General features: G+C 40.7%; 1 protein-coding gene across 1 annotated transcript in view; it reads right to left on the bottom strand.

The window, feature by feature from the left end:
- Positions 1 to 15,423, bottom strand: part of ARFGEF1 (ADP ribosylation factor guanine nucleotide exchange factor 1) — a 172,473-nt gene that overhangs the window by 16,280 nt on the left and 140,770 nt on the right. The window contains exons 24-32 of the mRNA XM_045006311.1: positions 14,707 to 14,747; positions 14,447 to 14,616; positions 12,505 to 12,656; positions 12,162 to 12,334; positions 9,971 to 10,131; positions 8,548 to 8,678; positions 6,118 to 6,247; positions 4,099 to 4,234; positions 3,874 to 4,012 (exon numbers count right to left, since the gene is read on the bottom strand). Of these exons, the coding sequence (XP_044862246.1) occupies positions 3,874 to 4,012; positions 4,099 to 4,234; positions 6,118 to 6,247; positions 8,548 to 8,678; positions 9,971 to 10,131; positions 12,162 to 12,334; positions 12,505 to 12,656; positions 14,447 to 14,616; positions 14,707 to 14,747 (1,233 nt within the window). The remainder of the gene's footprint in view (positions 1 to 3,873; positions 4,013 to 4,098; positions 4,235 to 6,117; positions 6,248 to 8,547; positions 8,679 to 9,970; positions 10,132 to 12,161; positions 12,335 to 12,504; positions 12,657 to 14,446; positions 14,617 to 14,706; positions 14,748 to 15,423) is intronic.

The raw sequence follows: 15,423 nt of genomic DNA, 5'->3' as shown, positions 1-15,423 counted from the left end.
TCCATGTCCACAGAATCTGGGCGGGTTTGTACTCAGATGGACTAGCCTGTGCCACTGCTTGCAACTGCCCATGTTAGAGTGGCCACACTACTATTTTTAGCAAAGTAGCTCGATGAGAGCTAGCGAGAGTACGTCTAGCCTAGCTGGGAATATCACGCCCAGCTCCAAATACAGACATAGACAAAGAGAGCCTGTCAAGCACTGGCAGATTCCAGTACCATGTATGAAGACTCACCTATTAAATAACTTTTGAAGCAATCACAATGTTTCTCACACTTAGAGGGATATAAAATACAACATATAAAAAGAGGTTTACTGAGTTGCCAATATTAAAAATAGTGTGAGGTAAAGTGCTGACTGGTTCAAAGGTTACTAACAGAATACAGGGTCTTAGGGTACGTTTCCACTGAATCCAAGACATAACTGCAGCTTGGGTAGGCATACCCTCCCTAGCTCTAATCCAGCTAACATGGCTAAAACTAGCAGTGAAGTTACAGAAGCACAGCTTCAGTGCCGACTAGCAACATGACTATGTACTCAGAGGGCCTGGGTGGGCTTCTTCACTGCTAGTTTTAGCTGAGCAAGCAAGATTAAAGGTACCTACCTGAGTTGCAATCACACCTTCACTTGCATTTTAGTCATACCCTTATTTTTAAGGCATTGGGTCAAATGCAGCCAGTTCGTATGCTGGAAGGCACCTAGAGTTAATACTGAAGTCATTACACATGGAATAAATGCTAATTTATTAACTAACCACTTCCACGCTATTAGTAATAAAGCCCTTGCCCTTGATGCAACCATATATACCTCTGCGCTCTTTGCTTCTGCCTGCACTTCAACAAACAGTGTCGGAATAAGGAGAAAGGAAGAAAGAGTATGTGAAGTTACTCAGAGCAAGGAGGGGTTGTTTTCCTCATCCCCAAGCACTGGAGCAGCATTCAGAACAAGCTGTGTTGTCAGGGCTGCACTGTAGAATAGAAAGAGGAGAGAACTGAGGCTCTTTGTACAGCTGTGAGGGCAGGAAAAGCCCCAGCCCAAAGAGAAGAGAGACAAAAAGATAGGACAAAAATATGAACTCTATGAAAAGGAGACTCTGCAGAGAAACTGCACTGCAGGTCACAAGAGAGCTACAGCAAAAAGGCCCAGCTCCCATTGGAAGAGGAAGGAAGCCACAGGCATGGAGGGAGAAAAATAAGGTAGCTTAAGGGCACAGAAACAGCAGAAAAATAGGATGAAAACAAGGAGTTTGCAAAGAAAAGTTCATTTTTGAGGGAAATGGAGTCAGTATTTCCACTAACCCTTCTAGAAAGTCTTAAATTTTGCTGAGAAGACATGGCTAAAATGAACAGGTCATTTTGAGCAGTTTCATGTTGCATCAGGGTTGTCAGTAACAGTGATGGGTACCAAGTAAATGTCCTCATATGCCCTGGAAGATGAGGCAGACGACATACTGATCAGAAGACTGTATGTTAAAAACTCTGATAAAACAGATGATGTTTCACTGGAAAGGCTGCACATCTCCCACAGAATATAAATGAGACCAGAGGGATGCTTGGGATAATACAAAAATTTCAACCTATAAAGCTCAAGAAGAAAACTGAAAACCTGAGGAAACTCTGATAGAAGACAGACAGGAAAAAGAGAATGGAACATATGGAAAATGTGGTAGAAAATCACAACATTCATGGAAAATGTGTCCAGCCTGAGAAGCAAAATACCATAAATGTCAGCAAAAGGGAAACTGTGAAGCATTATGCACGTCTTAAAAGCAAATGCTTAGTAGACAATGCAAAAGAACCACCGTAAGAAGTCCACAACAGAAATTGTTACGGAGCAGCCAATGTCTGATTGTATGAATCCACAGAACAGTGAAGGAGCTTAGTACTTTGGTGAAAATGAAGACTTAACACATTCTGCTAGCACAAGTTCATATTAAAAACGTACATAGTAGCTGGCACAATGGGTTAGTGTGTTTGGCTTTTCACATCTGGCGACATGGGTTCAAATGTCACTCTCGGTCACACCAACAAAAGACACGGTGGTGGTTTCATTCCAGCCTTCAGCAAGCAGTTATCCACATCACTTCACCACTACACACAATCTGATGCTTTGATAGGGTGTGAAATTTATTATTGGTTTAGCTCAAAGAGTTGTATTATTAAATTAAACCTGAAACATCTGGGAACTGGCTACCTTTCTGTGGATTTTGTGTTGCTTTGGGTGGTGTGTTGAAGAGGTTTCTAGCCACTAAAGACAGGGCAGAGTGAGATATTTGTGAGGAGAAAGTCCCCCTTCACTGCAATTCCCTCTGCACTTCAGCCTGAATGCCGCATGCATCCCAGATCCCCCACTATCAGTTCCTAATCCCTCCACTGGGCCAGGTAACATCAGGAAGTCAAACCATGGAAAGGAGAAAAAGATATGGAGCCAGCAGTCATGTGCAGGCCCAGCAGTGCTGTTACCTGAGTCAGGACAGAGACAGTGAGACTTCAGAATGGGTAGGGAGTTGCACACTCTGGCTTTGTCTACGCTACACCCCACTGGTGGCGGTGTGTAATGTATGTTTAGCTATGTGCTGGTGTGAAAAGCTCACTATGTCCACATTGTGGTGTGTGGCTACACGTGTCAGTGAAAGGCCCCGGAAGTAGGGAGGCTGTGGGGAAAGGATTCAGCAGCTCCTCACTGCCAGGACCTTTTGTTGTGGTGAGAAATGGCTCCAGCAGTGGGGAACTGGCAGAGCCTTTCCCCACTGTTGGCATCTTTCACTGAGGTAGGGAAGGCTCCAGCAGTGGGAAACTACACTGCTTAAAGGTGGAGGCATGGCTTGGGCAAGTAGGGAGTCGTGCAGGCATGTACTCAAGTACATACCCACACCCTTCAGGCATTTCTTTACTCTAGTCACCTAAGCTGTGCCTCACCACCTACACTGCTATTTATACCTCTGCTGAGGGGTGACACAGATATGGACACTACACACTGCCGAAAAAAGCCTACAGTATAGATGCACCTTCTGGGAGGGAGCTGGGGGGTTGGAGGATTTTAGTCTCGAACAACAGTGACAGTGATTTTCTATTTTTTCACACCCCATAAGCATGCATGGTGTACTGTAGCTGACGTGGCAAGACCCTTCCCCAGGGAGCTTACAGGCAGAGTTAAGATATAACACAGCAAGGAAAGACAAATATATGAGGGTTGTGAAAGGTTAAAGGCCACAAAGAGATTAATGCGTCACACTAGGAGCACTTTGTTAATTCTCCCCCCCCCTTTTTTTTTGCATTTGTTTTTTAAGTAAACAGATTAAAATTGGGCAAGTGTGAAGATGATGAACCAACTATCTGGCTTCCCTGACAAATTAAGAAGCTTACTCTAATACACTTCACTTAGCATATTTTATAGCAAAACTCCTGTTAGATTATTTCATGTGTACTTAAAAAATGGAAAGGCCCACTGACCAATAAATAAGACTAAGAGAAGAAGCGAATAAAACCAGGAGATACAATTCTTCCTCAATGAAGCTGTAATTTTAAAAAATTGATTAGATCTCAATAATTCCTGTTAAAAAACCTCCCATGTTATATTTCAAAGGTTTTTTTTTTAAAAAACACAGTTGATTAACATTTACAATATATAGAAAAAGTACACTGAATACCCTTGTTATTCTGAATCAATTTGCTGTTCTAAAAGACCATTTATTTTTAGTCTTCTCTTGACAAATAAGCAAAAAAAATATTAAAAACATTAAATATAATATCCCAACTTTTTGATCACCCATAGAAAATGAAATTGATTTCAAACCATGGAGCCCTTATCCAAATTATCTTCTAAAAAGAACAGCGAATAAAAATTTTACAATAAAAAGAGGAATTTTCTTACGCATGGGGGATTGTGGTTTTGAAGATATCCAGCATGCAGTTGCACGTTTTATCCCAGATTTCTAGGGTAAACTTTTCACCATTTAGAATGACGACATTCTCCAAACAGTTGGTACCAGATCGTGCTAGCTGTTCATTGTCTGGAAAAGAAAATAGTGCATTTGTTTGTTTGTACCCAACAGGATAAAATGTTAGCATTGTCTAATACAACTTGGTACGGTCTTACCTTGCTGCACACACCAGTACAGCTGTGCAAATATATCATCCAAAAGGACATCACTAAGTACTTCTAAATACTGGGTGAATACATCACATATTGCATAAAGTGCATGATTGCAAGTAGTTGTCATCCATTCAGCTTTCTAGGAGAAAAAATAGCAAGGTGTGTACTACTGTAAAGTTTCAAATGTATCTTATTAAGAATGCGTGAAAGTTTTATTTTAACTTGTAGGCAATTCCTGGTCATCTGTGGGGGAGCTATTGGGTACTTGTTCCATCTGCACCTCTTTCCTAATTTCTATTTTTAATCCCTACTGCTATCCCTAAACTAAATTGCAACTACTATCCACGACGACATGTAATGCTGCATGGATTTGGAAGACAGGCCGGTCTAAAATAGGCCTCTCCACTTTTACCCTACTTACTGTGAGGTTAAGAGCATCAGCTTCAGTAACCCATTGATAGCATTAGAAAGCATAAACGAAGAAAGCATGAAAACCTGATCCCAAGGAGAAATTAAGTAATGTAAATGTGAAGAGTACCTGACATAAGAACTGTAGCATACAGTAACTCCCTTTCTTTTTGCTACTATTTGAGAGCAATGTAAAGATTATGTAAATCATTAATGGATGCTAATATAAATTTAGTCTCACTCACAATTAGCTAACTTTTCTATATCTTAATATTTGACAAAGAAAAAGAAAATCTGGTCTTTCACAAATTAACTCTACGTATTTTCCAAAAGTAGTTGATATCTTGACCATATTTATAACCTATTATATCTGCCACTTTAGGATAAAAAATATATGGCACAGCTGAAATGTATGAAATAAGCAATCGCTAAATTACCAGAACTTAGATGATCTTTCTTTAATGCTTTTAAAAGCAAGTGGCACCCCCCACCACCTTAGAGGTGTGGGGGAGGGATATTGTCTGGGTCTCCAGAGAGAAGAGGGCTCTGTGGTTTCTTTCAGGATCTTTCCACTTTATCCTGCTCATGGGAGCTCAGCTTTCTCACAGATTTGAAAGGTGGGATTACTGCTGGGGGCAGCATCCTAGCTGACTGGCTGCTTTGAGGGTTGCACTGGAAGCCCACTGGTTCCCATGTACCAAAAGGAGAGGGCACCCCACACTCCCAGCCCAGAACAACAGCTCCCACACCTGGTGTTTGGGGAGGACATGTTGTTTTGAAACTGCTGCGGATGTTGAATGAGTTGCCTTTTTAAAATTGGGGAAGAAATTTTATTCTCACTGCCAGAGTGGCCAGCATAGGAAGAGTTTTTTGCCTTCCCTACAGCAGCTCAGGGACCTAGTGGGTAGGTTAGAAGTTGCAACTTGGCAGGTGTCCAGTGCAGGTACTCATTCGATAGGGAGTCTGGTTCCCTGATAACAGGAATTGGGAGCTAGAGGAAGGTTTCCCCTAATGAAACTAGGAATGGGATAGGCGCTCCTGAAGTCTGGTACGGAGAGGTATCAACCTCTTTTTCCCCAGCCCCTTATAAACTTCATATGCATGCTGTGCAGTGAGATCCCAGAAATGGACTGGAAACATGTGACAGATACCCTCCACCAGGTGAGCAGATTATGAAAGGAAGGATGACTTGCACTGAACGGGTTACTGACGGATAGTTCCCAGATGACATCAGTTAATAAATTTGTGGCCTACTTCAACCATATCCCCTGTTTCTGATCTTTCTTCCTGCAATTACCAATTCCTAAACCATTCTTCCAACATGCAAAATAAGGAACTATTATAACCTAGTACATGGAATTATCATCTCTCACTATACAGATGGGGTTTACAATACAAATAAGAAGAAAGATCCCGAGTACGTTCAACAGAACAGTAATACAATTAAGATTGCTTCACTTGTTGCTAGAACTTTCCGATTCACAAGACATATGGGTGTGGCTTTATGATTGAGGAACATTTTCCCCCCAGCTGTGAATCGTATGAAAATCTCTCCCCCTCAACCTCTTCCCTCCGCCCCCGTTTTTTTTTGTTTGTTTGTTTGTTTTTAAATACCTCTGTCTGCTGTTCTGGCAGTTTCATGTTGTCAAATATCCTGAAGACAATCCTAAACAAATCCTGCCACCAGTGTTTTTCATACGTATGGCCATATGTTTTCATTATTTCAAACATTACTGTTAAGCCCCTGCAATTAAAAAACCACACAAGTATGAGGAACCATAAAAAGAAACACTATATGCCACAGATGTGTCACTGCTACACTAATAATAATAATATTCAAAACCTGCATGAAACACATTCTATACATTGTTTTTATTTAAAAAAGAGTGGTAAAGTCAACCGGTTAAAAAAGTATATTTTTAGAAATTGAAGTGGCACCTGGAAAACAAAGCAAGCATTCATTAGCACTTCAAACTAAATAGAATTTTTAAGTTTAATTTCAAGGGATAGAAAACTGAGGGCACAAATTTCACCTGAATAAACTCTTTATAATTTTCTGTAACTTGTCAGAATTTACAGTAAAATATTATGAATGGAAGTGAGCTTTTCTAAATGCTATCTGAAGCTAGGAAATATTCAAGGTGACTTGTAAAAGAGAAAAAATTGGGTTGTGCCCTTTTTGATTCTCTGTAAGAACAGACAAGAGTTTTTAAAAGATTCTACTTATTTTTTTAATTGAGAAATTCAGGTCTCATTTTTTTCCCCCCCAGAAAGACTAAGGATGTCTAGTGAACTGGGAATATTGTGACATGAGACACCATGCATATGAAATCTAATTGAGAGAGGAAGTTATTTTTATTAAGATTTTTTAAAACTTTTCTAGTAACACATTTAACGTAAAAATATTCCAGAAACAGTTAAGAAGAAAGTATCTAGTAAAGATTCACCACCTCTCACCCTTTTAATTAAGGGCTGGGAATATTTCCAGTCAACGTCTTTTACCTCCAACAAGCCATACAGCACAAATATGGAAAAGAAGCCTTCACATTTCTGATACTTTAAAATGTAAAAACAAGCGTACTTTATTTTAAATACCAGGTATTTATACATTAGAAGGAAGCAATACATTGCATACAGTTCCATCTTCTTGTGCAGGTCATCTTTTAGCTGCAAGCAGCAGCAACTCATTTAACTCATTTACAAACCCTCTTCCTTTCATCTATTTTACATTCTGAACATTAAAATTAAATGCATCCCAGTAATGAGCCCTTCAAGTAAACATACATGCATCTCTTTCAACATTTCTTGATTTTTAGGGCTGTGCCTAAATTTGGCTTTACAGTTTTCCTTCCCAGTCTTTATCACAGGTATATAGAATTATAAATTGCCAAATACATTTTGTATAAGTTGTTTGTTACAGTTACTGGAATTCTAAATGTACTTTTTGTTACATTTGAATCTGAGTTGTTTCCTGTTAGTGACAGTGAAGAATTAACCTCAAAAATCTAAAATATAGTTTACTTTTCTCTCTCATTATTTGACACACTGTAAACACACTTCCTTTATGAAAAAGGAAATCCAAACATTTCATATACATCATTAAAAATTTCAATTAAAATAAAAAGCACATTACAAGGGCAGAAGAGCATTCAATGAAAAACAACTAGATTTGTGTGGGAAAGTACCGTATAACTTTTCTTCCTTTCAGTCTCTTTCTGCAATCAATTACCAATTTGCAGACTCCATTACAATATCTGCCCTGGCTTGAACATAATTTGCAAATACTCCAAAAATATGCAAATTCAAGTATTCAACAGAAACCAGAAAGGATTCCTATAGGATTTTGTCATAATTTTCTATTAATATTAAATCTGGTTATTACACTATTTGTTCACATTTGTTTAACAACAACAAAATAATGTGTAAAACTGCCAGGGGAAAAACATATTTGGAAGACATATTAACCTAACTAATTTCCTATTTTAACAACAGTTTAGGGCATACTGATTGTTTACACAGTTGGCCTACTGTGTCAAAATTAAAACTGAATGATTCTGACTAATTTACAACCTCTATCATAGGGAGGGAAAGTTACTGTTTTACTTTTACTGAACAGGCACTAAAAACAGCACTGAGTTTGACTATCACAGACTTTAAGAGAGAAACAGACATACAACAGAAGCCCATATCATAATGTCAAGTATTTCACCTATTGTATGATAATTCTAAAAGCATGTATCCATGTTCAATGGATCTTCATCAACTTAAGTAACAAAGCTAACTTAACTCAAAAGCTTCTTCAGAGAAAAAACAAAAGATTTTTTTAAATTAATGTTTCAGCATGTTTAAAATGTATTTATAGCACTTGCCTATCCTCTCAAAGTGATAGCAATTAAATCCAATATGTAAGTTGCCAATTTTAGTCATATCAGTTATGTTTGCCAACAGACAATTACCTCCATCTGTTTAAAAAAAAATTTTAAAGGCTCATAAACAAGAAAAACAAACCACTTGAAAATTTAGATTACAAATACTGATTGTTACCTGGTTCTTACATCTAATTTGCATCTATTGATGATACAGGATAACTCAAAGAGAATTGGGAACCATCCTCTCACCCACACCCTGTCTTCAGGAGCTACATTCATATCATCACTTGTGTATTCCTTGAAAGCCTTGAGAAGCAAATACAGGATTAATGTAGCAGAAGCATAGTATCATTTACAAGTTATAAACTTACTATTTTGGCGGAAGGTAGAAGTACTAAGATAATATTAGAGTAAATGTATTATATAAAGCACAATTTAAGTACCATTATGAATATTGTATTAGAAAAATTATATTCAATATTTTACAATCTGGTATTAAGGTTTATAAATTATACCACAAAATATGGCAATAAAATCTACCTTAGGAGCTATACTGTGGTCAAGGTAAACTAAATATTTAAAACTATTCTTATAAAAGGTATGAAAAACAGATTTTGCAAGAAACACCTGGATGATCTACTCAGCCACCATTTTTAACTTTTAATTTAACCTCTCAGTCTCCTATTCTGTCCTATAGAGACATCCTTGAGGATAATAGTATTTTTTTGAATTGACACCTATACCTATGCCATTATAGCAGGGGTCGTCAACCTTCAGCATGCAGCCCATCAAGGCAATCCGCTGGCAGGCCGCGAGACATTTTTTTATGTTGACCATCCACAGGCATGGCCCCCTGCAGCTCCCAGTAGCTGCAGTTCGCTGTTCCTGGCCAATGGAAGCTGCGGGAAGTGGCGTCGAGCACATCCCTGTTGCCCACTGCTTCCCACAGCCAGGGGCGGCTCTAGCAATTGCGCCGCCCCAAGCAGGGCGGCACGCCGCGGGGGGCGCTCTGGCGGTCGCCAGTCCCGCGGCTCCGGTGGACCTCCTGCAGACGTGCCTGCGGAGGGTCCGCTGGTCCCGCAGCTCTGGTGGAGCATCCGCAGGCATGCCTGCGGCAGGTCCACCGGCGCCGCCGGATGACCAGACCCTCCGCAGGCATGCCTGAGGGAGGTCCACCAGAGCCGCCTGCCGCCCTCCCGGTGGCACGTCGCCCCAAGCGCACGCTTGGCACAATGGGGTCTAGAGCCGGCCCTGCCCACAGCTTACTCTAATGGGCCACGTGCTGAAGGTTGCCGACCCCTGCACTATAGGTATGTTAGCAAAGGGTGCTCCCTGCATAGGAACAGATACTGAGAAGTTCCAAGCCCCAACAGCTCTCATTGAAGGTCCCAAGAAAATTAACCAACACAAAGTGCAACTTGTTCAAAGCCTACATCAAGATGTTTATAAACAAACGTGCAGCCCATGCCCTCTCCTGGACTTTAAAGTCCCTTGTAGAATTTAAAGCCAAATTTTTAAAGCTGGTACAACTGCACATTTTTATGTAATGAAAGTGTTATTAATTTAAACACTTATGATTTAAAAAGTATGGTTTATACCTGAGGTCTGTCTGATACATATTTTGCACAATGGCGAATGAGGCGGATTGCTTCCATGCTTGTGTCCGGAAAAGCTGCATTGCATGCAAATTCAGACAAACATTTTACTGCATCCTGGAAAGAATCTATGGTGGCTGGGAAGTGTTTTTCAAATACAATTGCTGGAAAAAATACATATATATTAAAATTAACACATGGGTCCTTCAAACATTTTCAAACAAAATGTCAATTGTCCCCTAAAATAATTTTTAAAAGACCAAGATGCGAATCTAGCATAGGAAAAAGGGAAGACAAAAGCGATAGAAATGGCTGAACAGATTTGTGTCACTGCTTGGTTCTGTTAAATGAGTAATTATTACAAAAGCCAAAAATATTCTGTTAAGAATTCATACAGAGGGCACTGTATTTTTATAATACACCTCTACCCCGATATAACGCTGTCCTCGGGAGACAAAAAAATCTCACCGCGTTACAGGTGAGACCGTGTTATATCAAATTTGCTTTGCACTCCCCCACCCCGTTCCTTGTTCCCTGACCGCCCCCTCCACAGACCCCCATCCCTAATCACCCCCAGGATCCCACCCCCTACCCACCCCCCCTGTCCTCTGACTGCTCCAACCCCTATCCACCCCTCCCCGCCCCCTGACAGCCACTCACCAGCAGCGGCAGGAAGCGGAGCAGCCCGGCCCGTCTGCTCCAACCTGCCAGCTCCCAGCCACGGTGCTCTGCTTCCCACCGTCGGTGAGTGTGGAGAGGTTGGGGAAAGGATGCCCCCCCCCCCCCCCGCACTCACCTGCAGCAGGAAGCGGAGCGACGCAGCCCCAGCCTGCTCCGCTTTCCTTGCCCCGGCCCCAGCCGTGTCACTGGGGGGCGGCTGGGGAAAGGTCCTGCGCTCACCTGCAGTGGGAAGTGGAGCACCACAGCTGGGAGCTGGCGGAGTGAAGCTGGCTGGGGCTGGGCTGCTCCGCTTCCCGCCGCCGGTGAGGTTGGGGAAAGGATGCCCTCCGCACTCACCGGCGGTGGGAAGCAGAGCGACGCGGCCCCAGCCTGCTCCACTCTGCCAGCTCCCAGCCGTGGCGCTCCGCTTCCCACCGCCGGTGAGTGCAGGGAGGTTGGGGAAAGGACGGCCCCCGTACTCACCCCCCACTAATTCCCCGGGCCACTCTGGGACTGCGGGGCCCCCAAAAGTGCCCTCTCACAGCTCCTGCCCCCCAGACCCTGGGCGCCCCCGAGACCCTCTGCCCCTTATCAAATCCCTCAGCTCCGGCCTGGCCCAACACCCTTAACACGCTGCTCAGAACAGCGTGTCAGAGTTTTACCGTGTTGTATGCGAACCCACGTTCTATCGGGTCGCGTTATATCGGGGTAGAGGTGTATATTTTAATTTCACACCCATTCACTGATGTAGTCTTCTAAAGCAATGAAAGCCCACAATTAAATGAGTTAAGGCTTGATATTTAGCACTATCTATATTTAAACACATTTTTACTAAGAGCTGAACAGCATCTCCCAGGACAGGCTACAGCATCAGGAATCAGTTGTAGGCCTTTTCCCCCCACCCCATATTTGTGGTTCAGTTGTATTGGCTTTACATATTCACACTTGAGTAGTGAATCACAGAGCTTTGAGAACTTTCTTGAAAGACTGCCTGTTGCGGCTGCACAAGAGATCCCTTTTGGCATTGAAAGCTTGGAGCCAATACCATAAAAGATCATACAATCCCAACTGCCTCACTTCCTTCTTTTAAGACAGAGCCCTAGGCCAGAACTCAGAGAACAAAGGGAAGGCGTGCAGGTAATGCGATTATGCAACATACTTGAATACATACATCTTAAAATCTTAAATTCACAATCAAAAATGAAAAAGTATAACTTGTTTAAAAAATTCATTGTCTCTCAACAGTTGACTTTTCAGACTAGAATAAATGTTTATAGCTCTATTATAAAACTTGTGTAGAGTACAAAGACAAATGACAAATATGTTACTTTATTACTTTTTGAAGTATATATTCTCAGTGAACTACAAATTTTTAAAAAAGCAGTAAAAACAGAGAAATATTGTTTTAACATGCATTTAGGAGAGTTCTGCTAGGCAAATAATTAAATTAGAGCAAACTGAAAAGAACAATGAGCTGTTCATTTGCTTCCACATACCCTGTAATGATATCTGTAAATTATGCATCAGTACTTACTGACAATGTGCCCTGTAGTTTGAAATGCAAGTTCCACTATACTTTCATCCTGATCTGATGCAGCCAAATGAAACACTGAAAATATATTCTTCCAACCTGAGCGAATGTTGGCAGCTTGAGAGTTTACCATCTGTGCTATGCATCGTACAACCATGTCTCGAATGGTAGGAGACCTAAATTATAAACAAAATGTTAATAAATAGTAACTGAAGCTACTGTACTGATTAAAAAACAGAACTTTTCTAAGGACCAATTTCATTTTACAGAAGCAATTCAAACAAAATAACTGATTCCAAAAGCTGCTGGTTATGTTCCTAAGTGATTCAGTTAACTGCATAATTACCTGTTTCTCTTCATTATGTGTTCAAACGGCCTTAAGAAATCCTTCTGGAATCGGAAATTAGCAAGTTCTCCTTTTTCTAAGAATTTCATTGATAACTGCCTTAAGGAATCGACTGCAAAAATAGCTACATCTTCATTAGGATTGCAGCCAACCTAGTAGTGTAGAAGTAGAAACACACGTTGGCATTAAAACTGCATTTTAAGAAATGAGTCTGAATTGTCTTTACATTTGAAGACAGAAACGGAAGAGCAGAAATCACAAATTCAGAAGTGAAACTTAAGATACAAAGTTAAAAATATATTATTAACTCAATCAATTCCTACCAGCAGCATGGCTCAGTACTTTACCAAATACGTTTCTCACTTCCTAACCTAACCAACTTGTATTTTGAAGAACATATCCCAACTTTTAGAGCTCTCTAAAGATAAACAAATGAGCTCATTAGAGCTACTTCACTGGTCAAAATGATAATACAGCGGACCCTTGCTAGAACGTGTGTCTATATAGTGCAAATTTGCTTATAGTGCGGGACCGCGCATGGATCCCAAATTTAATTACCTTCATTGGAATCCATGGTAACGCAGTCCCCGCGTTAACGCGGGACCACACATGGATCCAAAACCCCATGTTCTAGCGAAGGTCCTGTGTATTAAAAAACACAGAAGACAAATAAGACATTTAATTTAGAACGACAGATTAACCCAACACTGCAAACAGCCAAAGCTGAGTTAAGAAACACAAAACACTTTTTACAACACCCAATGACCGCATATTACCACCTACAGCAGCCATTTTTAGATCTATACCATGATTAGGGTCCTAGCAACGTCACTGTCCATTTTGGTCAATTTCACAGTCACAGGATTTTAAAAAATGGTAAATTTCATGATTTCAGCTATTTAAATCTGAAATTCCATGGTGTTGTAATTGTAGGGGTTCTGACCCAAAAAGGATTTGTGGGGGGGATCGCAAGGTTATTTGGGGGGGGTTGCAAACATATTGTAAGGGGGGTTGTGGTACTGCTACCCTTATTTCTGTGCTGCTGCTCGCAGTGGCGCTGCCTTCAGAGTGGGCAGCTGGAGAGCGGCAGCTGCTGGCCAGGAGCCAAGCTCTGAAAGCATAGCCACCACCAGCAGCAGCGCAGAAGTAAGGATGGCATGGTATGGTATTGCCACCCTTACTTCTAGGCTGATGCATGCAGAGCTGGGTCCTCAGTCAGCAGCCGCCACTCTCCTTGCCACCCAGTTCTGAAGGCAGCAGCGCAGAAGTAAGGCTGGCAATACCATACCATGCCATCTTTACTTCTGCGCTACTGCTGACGGTGGCTTTGTCTTCAGAGCTGGGTGCTCAGCCAATAGATGCCACTCTCCGTCGCCCAGCTCTGAAGGCAGCGCAAAAGTAAGGGTAGCAATACCACGACCTCCCTAAAATAACCTTGTGACCCGCCTGCAACTCCCTTTTGGGTCAGGACCTCCAATTTGACAAAGATGATCTCCCCCATGAAATCTATTAAGTAGAGGGTAAAAGCACACAAAAGACCAGATTTCACAGGGAAACACCAGATTTCATGGTCCGTGATGCATTTTTCATGGCCATGAATTTGATAGGGCCCTAACCATGATTAACAAGTTGGCCAATTTATACCACTGCCTTTGCATTTAGTACAGAATATATCAGCCTTGTGAACAGAGAATAACTAGCCAGTTCAAACATGGGTTCAACAGAACAATATAGATGGCTTTAGCCCTTCTACCGTAGATTTTGTATTCTTTTTCCTTTTCTTCTTTAATGCTCTATTTCTATCTATACTAAAGGATAGTCAGTTAGAACTGAATTTAGGTGTAAAATTTTTCAGATTTAGTTTTGAAAGGGTTTTAAATAGATAGGAATCATTTTCTGATTGTGTGAGCAATTCAAATAGTGTAAGGATTAGCAAACATACCTTATTAAAATGATCTCCAATAACTTCCCAGATTCTAGACCACTGTAGTCTTATCCGACCCATGTTATAGTAAGAAATCTCTACTATCTTCTGCAGACTAAACATTCGAGGATGGGTAGCAGACAGTAGTTCATCCATAGATACGGCACAAAGCCAACGGACAAAATCCACTATTAAACAATCAAAATTCATTTAGTATTCTTTCCAAGCTTCATCAGAAAGCTACTTTGTAGATTAAGATAAAAAGTGATAAAACTTACCAATAGCATTTCCATCCAGCCTTGTAGATCCTGTAAATATTCTGAAAAATTCACAATTAATAAGACTTTATTATTTTAAAAAGGGGCTTCTTTTACAAAAAATAATTTATACCACAACTATTTTGCTGCTGTGTTATTGCCCAAACAGATTTCTGGCTATGACAAAATCTAACTGCCTTAAATAAAGCATTTAAGACTTGACAGGTAAATTCTCAAAATCTGGAACACTACCAAAAATGTGAATCATGATTTATTATACTTAGTAAGATTTTAGAACTGCTGTCCCTCAGCAAACTTCAAGAGAAGGTAAAGTATACCAAGAAACACAGCATTTTAAATATATAAATCAGAAAGTACTTTTCATTATGCCAGAAAGATTTGGGTCAATATTCAACCTTTACAAATGACACCACATGATATAATGTTGACCAAAGTATTTGGTCACAGCAAATACAAAAGACTGATGTCAGTTGTGGGTATTATGCCTAAATCCTAGCGACTCGTGAATTCCTTCAAAGGAATACCACTTTGAAATACAGCTATCAATTATGAAAACTATTTAGACACTGGGGGCCTCAGACTTCTCCATATAAAATAGCAAGATTTATGAAAGGTTCCTGCCTGATCCAGTTTTGAAAATAAAAACCAACATACTCCTGTAAGATTCCACTTTACTTTTAGGGAAAAACTAGAACAGTAGTAAATATCAAAGACAGC

Source organism: Mauremys mutica, chromosome 2 (genome assembly GCF_020497125.1).
Source record: "Mauremys mutica isolate MM-2020 ecotype Southern chromosome 2, ASM2049712v1, whole genome shotgun sequence".
Lineage (NCBI taxonomy): Eukaryota > Metazoa > Chordata > Testudines > Geoemydidae > Mauremys > Mauremys mutica.
This window is presented reverse-complemented; position numbering and strand designations above follow the sequence as displayed.